The sequence below is a fragment of the Prosopis cineraria genome, unplaced genomic scaffold (assembly GCF_029017545.1).
Source record: "Prosopis cineraria cultivar Desert tree isolate PC_DT_omini unplaced genomic scaffold, ASM2901754v1 PC8, whole genome shotgun sequence".
Classification (NCBI taxonomy): domain Eukaryota; kingdom Viridiplantae; phylum Streptophyta; class Magnoliopsida; order Fabales; family Fabaceae; genus Prosopis; species Prosopis cineraria.
Genome location: NW_026555339.1, coordinates 15280114 through 15291732, shown reverse-complemented (window position 1 = coordinate 15291732; position 11619 = coordinate 15280114). Strand labels below are relative to the sequence as shown.

At 35.5% G+C, this 11619-nt stretch overlaps 1 protein-coding gene across 1 annotated transcript; it reads right to left on the bottom strand.

Moving 5' to 3' along the window:
- Positions 1-708: 708 nt before the first annotated feature.
- Positions 709-2849, bottom strand: LOC129317175 (UPF0481 protein At3g47200-like). Its single transcript, XM_054961537.1, has 2 exons — positions 2305-2849; positions 709-1597 (listed from the first exon to the last, which is right to left on the bottom strand). The coding sequence occupies exons 1-2, from the start codon at positions 2827-2829 to the stop codon at positions 866-868; spliced, it is 1257 nt and encodes a 418-aa protein (XP_054817512.1). The 5' UTR covers positions 2830-2849; the 3' UTR covers positions 709-865.
- Between the last annotated feature and the right edge of the window lie 8770 nt (positions 2850-11619).

The following is an 11619-nucleotide window of genomic DNA, read 5'->3' as shown; positions in this document are numbered from 1 at the left end:
ACCTCTATTTACTTGTCCTCATAAAAAAAATTTACGGCACGCAAATTATATGGAGAAAGAAAAATCTATAAATACAATGTAGGAATCATTTTTCCCAATTCTGTCCTCCATTTAATGCTCCACTAGAATATTATTAGAACCAAGTAATAATTATAATTTGAAATTTGGAACATGACATATATTTATGGATAAAATTAAAATGTAAATTAAGAAAAGTAAATAGGGAGGGCGGAAAACTAAAATCATAATTAATGTACATGAACGTTATTTTTTGTTGTGCATTTGTTTTAAAATTTTTTAAATAACTTTAACAAATAATAATAGAAAAATAAGTAAGTGAAGATTTAAAATGTCCAAATTAAAGAAGGTTAGAAAATTTGCAATCGTAGACACTTGAGGCTAACTCAGGTGCTGACTAAAATCACAATTCTTCCTTTTGAACTACATAGTTTTGAGAGAAAAATTTGCATTTAATAAAACCACATAATCAAACATAGACACTATTCTTCTTTAAACTTGTTTTTCAATTTTCAGTGTAATCCTTGAATTTTGACCCAAAACAACTTCCTATAATTTCTTGACTTGATACAATTCAATTTCTATAATTTCTCAATTCAATGAAGCACACAACTAATTGAATTATATTGAGTCAGAATTCAAAGATTAGATTGATAATTGAGAAAAAGTTCAGGCACTGAAGTTATATTAGTAAAAAAAATAATGATACCAAATCATAGAAAGAAGAACTATTATTGTTATTCTTCTTCTGGACAAAAAGAGTTCCAGAAGTTGCATGCGGTAACAATTATGACACATCTTCTCGTTTCAACTCTGTGTAATCACCACAAAAATTCAAAACTCCAATTTAAGTATTATGATACAATTGAAGAATTGTATACACAGTCTGAACGATAGTCAACCCAAACAGAAATATGGCTGCAACAAAAGACACGATCGCCCATGGATTCCTGAAGTAAGTTTCAATGAGATTAGCTCTCCACTTGTTCCATGGCTTCTTGCAATATCTACACACACTCACTTGCACTATCTCCAAGCTTCCTCCACGATCCACAGCAAGATCTCTAGATAGTGAATTAAAAAGCTTCGCCACGGCTTTGTCACTTCCAAGAGCATTCTGTACAATCCCTTTCTGTTCCAAAATCACAACATCAACATGGTTATCGATGATGTTATCCATGAAGAACACGAACGAAGAAACCTCGTTGCCTGCTCCAACATGCATGCGTTCAAATGCTATGAGGTTCAACAACATGGTCTCGGTGCAGTCGTCGACGATGATTGAAGGAATTCTGAGGATTCCGCCATTGAAGGAGACATCTTTGAAACTGTGGCTTTCGCTTGGCTTGAAGGTGATGCCAGCGTCTAGAAGCTCTCTTGCGGAGGGAATGATGATTTCGTCTTCTTGGTGTTTGTTTGATTTGGATTGATTGGGAATGATTGTGGGGTGTGTTGGTTCATGTTGAAAGAGGGATTTTCTGTAGAGATCTAAGATGTGTAAGCATTTGCCGAAGCTTTTGAAGATTGGAGTGTCAGGGCAAAAGAACTTGAGGATGAGCTTGTTCAAGAACTCTGGATCCTATAGTAATATTGATGAGGTACCATGTGTTCAATCAGAAAAAGAAACAAACAAAATGAAAATGAAGATATGATATATAAATAAATTAATGCAAAATTTCATCTTTACACCAAATGTCATTTTAATCTTTTAATTTTATACTGTACCATTTCGGTCATCTAACATTAACATTATTAGTTTTATTAACGAAAAAATGTTGATATCAAATTTTAAATGTTGACAAAATATTTTTAAATATAGACACATCAAGGTTAATTTTTTAAATGACAGTGAATGGGAAAAAATTCATTATATGAGACTAATGGAATTATAAAATTATAGGATCAATTAAAACCATGTATAAATTTAGAGTTCCATCAATATGATTTTTGCCAATGATTAATTTATTTATTTTAACAAAAAGTGCTAATATAATTGCTTTCAACAACTATATATTGGAGTCACGTGAATTACCTCTCACCAGTTGATTTTCACGACAAAACTACTTGTCAATGAAGTCTTATGTTGCTACTTATAAAATGTTGCAGCAGAAGAGTTTTGAGTGACGAAACTGGTTAAGTCAACTGACATTACTAAAATCAATTGTCTACTTCCATGATGAAAAAGAATTCAAAATTTTCAGCCGTTTATAAATGCCAACTTCTAATTATCTTAATAAACATGCCTGAAACACATGAGAAAATTAAAGTCCAGAAGTAATTAAATACCTGGTTTTTGTTTCCCTCAAATTCAACCAGTTTGTCAAGAACCATCATGGGGATCTGATTCTCAAGCATAAGCATATCACGTTTGATATAAGGTGTGACATACAGTCTTCCATGGCAACTGAAAATAGGATCATTGTCTGCATAATCACCAGCAGCATGATAACAAGCTGCAAATCTCAGAACTTCAAGCATGAAACACCCGTCAAGAATCATCATCCTCAAGAAACTATGATTATTCTCGTTCTTGCTCTTCCATTGATCATCAAGTGGCTTGTAACAGTCCCTCAAGTCCTCTTCCACTTCTGCCATGCTTTGTATCAGCAACTCCAATGGCTTCCCATTACACCTCCTCAGAAAGTGAACCAGAGCTCTATGCTTGTGCTCTTCCATGGCTAGCAGATGCTTCTTCATGTGGTGGTACGGACCAAACGACACCGTCAGGGGATTGTATGCCTTCTTGTTCAGGTCTGCAACACTGGGTGGTGTTTCGCATATGCAGTGCTTCTTCCATTTCTGAATCTCCATTGATGAAGATTCATGGTTCTTGAGCTTCTCGTTTATTTGAACCACCCACTGATGGTCTGTTTCAAATTCCATGCATGTACGTGTTTGAAAGCACTGTTTCTGCTTCTTCCTTGAAGCTCTTGAGATGTGTTTATAGCGATCTCATGCATGTGAAGAATACGAAACTAAACTTGCATTCTACTCTTGAAGAAAATGATTAATTTGATGTAATCATGGTTCGTTAGTCTACTTTATGTCCTAAAATTCCTTTCGTGCCAAAGGTATTTTCTGAATTAATTGGATTCATAGCCTGTCAGCTGTTGTCTTTGTTTCAAGATGAAGATAAGAACAAGCTTACCAGCCGAAAGGCCATATTTAGTATTTTATATACCGACTTTTTTCCTTCTATATTGTGATATTCCAAACCCCCAAACAGTTAAAGTTCACCAGCATTGTTTTTGGTATGATAAAGAAGAATAGTGTCCATGCTTGATCATTATAGTTTTATTCTCAAACAACACAAAAATAAAAATAAATAAATAGTGAACTGTGAAGCCTCAGTCAACTAGAAATAAACATGAAGGTAAATTTTTCGGCCAGAAATTCAGAATTTTACTTGATCCTTATTGACTTCCAGAAATGTACACCAGCACTAGAAAGAAAATTAACAAGTGACCTGAAGCATTGTGACTATTTATACAGAAATGACAAATGCATATTATATAGCTCAGATTATGCACCTTCTGGCCCCACAAAAAAGATGTCAACTTCATTCAACATGGTGAAAGCCAACGTTCTCCAATTGAGAGTCACAACACTGAGGAAATTCACAATTGCAAGCACCTGTTCTGACCTGGTTCGAAAGTTTCAAATGTACAATTTTAACCGGAAAACTTGATTAGTTGAATCCTTGAATAAGGGAATAACTGCCAATTTTCTGTAAGTAACAATTTCTTTTCCTTATTAAATAAACATTACAAATAATAGTTTATAGGCACCGACATTATATCTCTAAGTGTTCCTAACCTCTACGATAGCGACCAGTGACAACACTATAATAAGACAAAAACAGTGGGCGAATACATGCTTGTTCATTTATGAAGTAAGATCTCATTTGGTTATTAAAAAAGAAATGGAATGGAATGAGATTAAAAAATCAACATAAAAATGAACTAATTATCTTTTTTTCTCATGATAAATATAATAAAACTCATTAATATATATTATAAATGTGAGAATCATCACACCCTCCAAAAATTTTATGAATCATAATTTTCAATCCCATGAATTAATTTACCCTTCTCCTTTATGAATGTGGTTCATTATTCCTTTTAATCATCTCATTTTTACATTTATTTTTTCAATCAATTTCATTCCATTTATGTCTAGTAACCAAACAGGACCTAATTCTTGAAAAGGAACCAGAAGCATGTATTATGCAACAAATAATTACTTGGTTTTGTGGAACATAGTTCAGGAGAAATTGGTGTCCCACAACTGATCATATTGACCAAAATAAACAAACAAAAGAGAAGGTAAATGACAAGCAAAAGAGGCAGCAACTGAAATAACCTGTTTAGGTGATTTAAAAGGCAGGATCGATCAATGGCCCTAACTAGTTGTTATTAAGTTCACTAATAAATATTGTGGTTGACCTATATTTAATGTAAATATTATTTATTAATAAAGGGGATACTGTGAGGAGTAAAAATAGGGATTTTGTAGATATCCTATTCCCGAATATCCTCTCCTGATTCCATCTCCTGATTTCTTGGAGATTTGATCATCTTCTCACATGTATAAATCAGTGTACATACTCTGGGATTCAATAATAAGAGTTTTTCGGTCTATTTGCTACATGGTATCAGAGCAACTAGCAGATATCGACGCCGAAAACTCTGAGACAGAAAGCACCGAAGACGAGACACAAGAGTTGCACCCGATTCACACTTCTCCAATGTCGAAGAGTGATGGGTCCTTGCAAATCGATCCAGATAAGGCCGGTAGTCCCCTCGGGTCGATCACTGGTCATGACGGATCATCGGTGCTCGTGGTTACCATGAAACTCAATGGCTCGAATTATCGGGTATGGGCACAGGCTATGCGACTTGCGATTGGAGGCCGAGGGAAGATGGGTTACCTCGATGGCTCATCAAAAATTCCAGAAGAGTCCAGAACGCAGGAGCTACAGCGATGGCATACCGAAAATTCGTTGGTATCATCGTGGCTGATCAATGCCATGATTCCGGAAATTCAACAGAGCTTCATATTTCTTCCATCAGCTCATGAAATCTGGAAAGCTGTGCGAGATTCATACTCTGATGGGAAGGATTTGGCGCGAATATATGAGCTTAAAACAAAAGCATGGTCACTGCAGCAGGGAGAACGTGATGTCACGGCTTTCTGGCTGGAGCTGAATACCATCTGGCAGGAATTAGACTTGATGACAGAAGTGGAATGGTCTAGCAGTAATGATGCAATCCGTTATAAGGAGCAAGTCGAGAATGAACGGGTGTTTCAGTTTCTTGCAGGACTGAATCAATCTCTAGATGATGTACGGGGGCGCGTTCTGAGCCGTATGCCACTTCCATCCACTAGAGAAGTATTCTCAGAGGTACGTCGAGAGGCTTCAAGACGCAAGGTAATGACTCCTGGAGCTATTTCTGCACCAACTTCTTCCTTGGACACTGTTGCACTTGTGAGCAAGGGCAGTGATTCAAATCATAAGAACCAAAAGGGGAAGGTCACTTGTGAACATTGCAAGAAGATTGGGCATACCCGTGACACTTGTTGGGATATACATGGAAAGCCAGCCGATTGGAAGCCGAAAAAGGGCAAGCAACGAAGTTATCAAACTTCTCATGATGTACCGCCAGATAAACCAGACTCAATACCTGAAATTGATAAGGAGCAACTAGGTAAGCTACTTGAGATGCTTAGTGTGTTGCAGAAGAATGAGAAAAACCAGAAACTGAATCCTACTGCATCTGTGGCTCACAAAGGTAAATGTGCCTTACTTACTTCTAATAGTAACCCCAAATGGATTGTTGATACTGGGGCAACTGATCATATGACCTCAGATGTTAAACTATTCAATACCTATATTCCTAGCGCTGGGAATGAAACAGTAAGTACAGCTAATGGATCTTCCTCGTCAATAGCAGGAACAGGAAGTGTGGTTATTTCTAAAGTCATGAGACTGAATCATGTTTTACATGTACCTTACTTGGCTTGTAACTTATTGTCTATAAGTAAGTTGACTAAAGAGGCAAATTGCTGGGCTCATTTCTGTTCTACTCATTGTATTTTTCAGGACCTCTTATCGGGGAAGATGATTGGCAGTGCTAAGGAGCATAACGGTCTCTACTATCTCGATGAATCAACCGTGAGTAGTCTTTGGTCTCGAATCCAGTGTCACATTGCAAATAAAGACTTTAATGATCTTATGTTATGGCATAGGAGAATGGGTCATCCAAATTTTCAATACTTATGTCGTTTGTTTCCTGAATTTCAAGTTAATAAAATTTCTTCATTTCACTGTGCTGAGTGTGAACTTGCTAAACATCACAGATCTGTGTTCAAACCTGTTGAATATAAATCTACCCGTCCTTTTTCCATTATTCATAGTGACTTATGGGGTCCTACTCGTATTGCTAATCGTACAAATACTAAATGGTTCATTACATTTATTGATGACCATACTAGAATGTGTTGGGTCTACCTATTACAAGATAAATCTGCTGTGCCCTCTGTCTTTTCTCAATTTTATACAATGGTAAAAAACCAGTTTGACACCACAATCCAAGTCCTCCATACTGACAATGGCACTGAATACTTTAATAAAACCATGGATATGTTCCTCACAGAACATGGAATTGTCCATAAAAGTACCTGTCCTAACACTCCCCAACAAAATGGTATTGCGGAACGGAAAAACAAACACCTCTTAGAAGTTGCACGTGCCTTGCTCTTCACTTATAACGTTCCCAAATATTTCTGGGGAGATGCAATTCTTACCGCTACATATTTAATCAACCGCATGCCAAGTCGTGTCCTCTCATTTACCACACCTCTTGAGAAATTAAAAGAATCTCACTCCATTACTCATCTTGACACCAACCTACCACTTAAAATTTTTGGTTGTTCCACTTATGTTCACTCCCATCACTCCCAAAAGCTGGACCCTAAAGCCATCAAATGTATCTTTCTTGGTTATTCCTCTACACAAAAAGGGTATAAATGCTTTGATCCTCATACCAAGAAACTTTACATAAGCCGAGACGTTAGCTTTGTTGAGCATGAGTCCTTTTACCCAAACACTTCAAGTCAGGGGGAGAGGGGGAGTGACTTTCAGTTTTTGGAAAGTGAAAGTGAGAGGCAAAGGGGTAAAGAAATCACCACCATTCATGATTCTGATCCCTTCATTCTTGCACCAACAAACTCTCAAATAGAGTCTGAACTCTTAAACCCACAGTCCACCGAATTCAGGGTCCAATCTCCTAGGCCAGAAACTGAAGTAAAAAGTCTTTCAGATTGCACTGAAATTGCTGGAAATGCACTGGAAAAGACACCCATAGTCTACTCTAGGAAGAAATGGCGAGAAAGGGAGACTGTTATACCTGAAGCACAACCAGAATTCGAACCACAAGAGGCTCCTGAAGCTGGGAAAGCGGAGACAGACTTACCGATAGCCCTCAGAAAACAACCCAGAACTTGTACACAGCACCCCATCCAAAGGTTTGTGAGCTATCAGACTCTATCCTCACAATTCCGCACTTTTGTAACTAACCTTGATAAAGTGAAGATTCCCAATGATGTATATGAGGCCCTTAGCATACCAGATTGGAAGAATGCTGTGATAGAGGAGATGAATGCTTTAACAAAAAATGGCACATGGGAAGTTGTAGAGCTACCAAAGGGGAAGAGGGTTGTGGGCTGCAAGTGGGTGTTCACCCCAAAATATGATGCTGCTGGTAAGTTGGACAGATTAAAGGCACGGTTAGTGGCAAAAGGGTTCACCCAAACATATGGCTTGGACTACAAAGAAACTTTTGCCCCTGTAGCCAAGCTTAATACTATCAGAATCCTAATCTCTGTGGCTGTAAATCTGGATTGGCCTCTCCAGCAGCTAGATATTAAAAACGCCTTCCTAAATGGTGACCTTAAGGAAGAAGTCTTCATGACACTACCTCCAGGTTTTGAGGCGGGAAAGAACAATCAAGTGTGTAAGCTTAAGAAATCCTTGTATGGCCTAAAACAATCACCGCGGGCTTGGTTTGACAGATTCTCGGAAGTCTTGAAGAATGAAGGATATAAGCAGGGATTGTCTGATCACACAATGTTTGTAAAAATGGAAGGTGGTAAGAGATGTATTCTCATTGTATATGTTGATGATATAATTGTCACAGGTGACTATGAGGAAGAGGTAGATAGAGTAAAGAAGGCTCTTGGAAAGGAATTTGAAGTGAAGGATCTTGGTAACTTGAAATACTTTCTGGGCATGGAGGTTGCAAGATCACAAAAGGGATTTATATGTCTCAAAGAAAATATGTTCTCGACTTGCTTACTGAAACAGGAATGTTGGGATGTAAACCTGTAGAGACCCCTATTGTTGTGAAGAAGAAGGGGAAGAAATTAATAAAAGATATGGAAAATCAAGAAGATGAAGTTGAACCTGAGGAAAATGATTGTGAAGAAGAAGGAGAGAAGAATGAGCCTGTGGAAAAAGAAAGATACCAGAAGCTAGTTGGGAAACTGATTTATCTCTCTCATACTCGACCAGACATAACTTTTGCAGTAAGTGTGGCAAGCCAGTATATGTGTGACCCTAGAGAAAGGCATATGGAAGCTGTATACAGAATCCTAAGGTACTTGAAGGGGACACCAGGTAAAGGATTATTGTTCAAGAAGCAAAGTCTACGATCAATAGAAATCTACACAGATGCAGATTGGGGAGGAACATACAAGGATAAGAGATCAACGTCAGGCTACTGCTCATGTGTATGGGGAAACCTAGTTTCATGGAAGAGTCAAAAGCAAAGAGTGGTCTCAAGGAGTAGTGCAGAATCAGAACTAAGGGCGTTGGCCCAAGGTATATCAGAGGTACTATGGGTAAGGCGAGTACTAGATGAGATATACGTCAAGACTGATCTTCCACTGAAGTTGTACTGTGACAACAAGGCTGCCATAAGTATGGCGCTAAATCCAGTTCAACACGAAAGATCCAAACATGTGGAGATTGATAGACATTTTATAAGGGAAAAGGTTGAAGAAGGAATTGTGTGCCTTGTCTACATACCAACAAAGCTTCAAGCTGCTGATGTACTCACCAAAGGATTACACAAGCCAGCATTTGATAGTTGTATAAGCAAATTGGACATGATTAGCATCTATGATCCAACTTGAGGGGGAGTGTGGTTGACCTATATTTAATGTAAATATTATTTATTAATAAAGGGGATACTGTGAGGAGTAAAAATAGGGATTTTGTAGATATCCTATTCCCGAATATCCTCTCCTGATTCCATCTCCTGATTTCTTGGAGATTTGATCATCTTCTCACATGTATAAATCAGTGTACATACTCTGGGATTCAATAATAAGAGTTTTTTCGGTCTATTTGCTACAAATATCCTCTGTTCTTCCTTGTCTTTATGATTGCATAGATTCTTTAAAAGGTAGCAGAGGGACTAACAGGTGTCTCTCAGGAAGATGCAAAACGAAAAATTTGAGATCCACAAACCTTTCGAAAAGCAAAAGACAGCCTTCTTGAAGCCCTTCTGATAACTCTATCATTCACCATGTCAATCTGTGGGAGGAAAAACGATAGTGGAATTGTTTATAGACAAAAGTATATGATCAAGTCATCCGTGTTTATATATATTGATATAAATTATGGTTAATGCTAATTAAATTTCCGGTGTTTGATTATTTGTGTTTATTTTAATCAGAAGAAAAATAACCATTGCTTAAATTAAAATAATCACTAATATTTGCTTTTAAGTTAAAGTATTTTTTCACCCCTGTACTAAGCACATTATACTAATAAGTATGGTATTTTTTTCACCCCATCTATTGGTGATTCGTTAATGGAGAGGAATTTTTACTTTTCTGAAAAATAATTTAAGGGACAAAATGTCTTCCTTATTAGTACAAGGTATCCAGAGAGATTTAACTTTAATTACTTATTAGTACAAGGCATCCAGAGAGATTTAACTTTAAAAATGCACTTTAACCAAAGTATATTTAACTTTAAAAATAAAACTTGAGAGTTGGGTTTAGTCCGTTAAGAAATTTCACGTGCACCGTACGGTTATGCGGAGTTGGATTACATAAAGTCCCTCTATAATTTATACACATGCACACAATAAAACGAAGCTGTCCAGAGAGAAGCAAAACAAAAGGAAGATATGGTGCGGTGTTGATCCCATTCTTGACTCTAAAGCAATGAAGTCAAGTCTTGCAAGAAACACATGGAACAGAGAATTCTTGTTGTGGTTTAATTCACATGAGCTTTATTTCATATATAACGGATTCAATAAAGGTAAGTATATTGTTAATTATTCTCAATTTTTTTACCATACATGCGTGCTTACCTACACACACAACACACACACACACACACGTGCACTTAATAAGGAAAAAAAGTCTTTTTATTTTTATTTTTAAGTATGTGTATTTCTTTTATTATATTATTTTAAATAACTTAACAATAACTTTACTTTTTTAATTTTATTTATGGACACATGGTCTACTTAATTGCAGGAATAAAATATAATGATTTTTTGATTAAAATTACAAAGACCTCCCTCTTGTTTTGAAAACTTACACTTTAATCTCATTTTTTCAATTAGATATATTCTATTAAAACTTCTAGGGGAAACTATTTTGTTGGTATCTATAATTTCTCTCAATTTTTAAATTGGTACTTTTACATTTTTTTTTCCTTTTTATTCCCTCTTTATGTTTCCTCCGATCTGTTAAACATTTTACCCCTGAACTGTTTGAAATTATCCATTCTCAAAATTTAATTGAAAATGCTAATTTCATCTTAATTAGTTATAATATGTGCAATATAATGCGCGGGGTTTGAGTCTAGACAAGTAAATACAATATCCAATCATTCACCACTCTTTCATCAATTAATGTTTGAAATTGTTAAAAATTCAAATAATATGTATGGTTCATTATCATTGAAAATAACTGAAATCTCCGTAGTCTTTAATTGTGTAATCCTTAATTAAATATGCTTGCACACGGCATATTTTAAAGGAAAAATGACAATAAAATTATTTTAAATTATATAAATGATAAGTTGGTCCCTTGAAAGGACCTCTTTGTCAATAACTTTTTTTTAAAAAAAATTATTTTACCTTTACTAAAAATAACAAGATCTAATCATAACTTTTATTTAAAAAATTACAACTTTTATTCTATAAATAGCAAGAGTTAAATAAGAAATCACAACTTATCAAGTGTAATTTTTGTTATTAAAAAACAAACCATAATCACAATTTTTGTTTAAGGAATAACAACTTTTGTTTTATGAATTGCAAAAATTGAAAAAAAATCACAATTTGTCAAGTGTAAATTTTATTATTGAAAAACAAGTTTTCAAAATAAAAAACTTTATTCACAACCTTTATTTAAAGAATTAAAATTTAAAAAAAATCATAAAAATTAAACAAGAAATCACAATTTATCAATAAGGGTAAAATAATCTTTTGACAAAGAGATTTTTAAGAATTTCATTGATATTATGGCATTTTAAGGGATCAAATTGTCATTTACATAATTTGGAGAGATTTTATT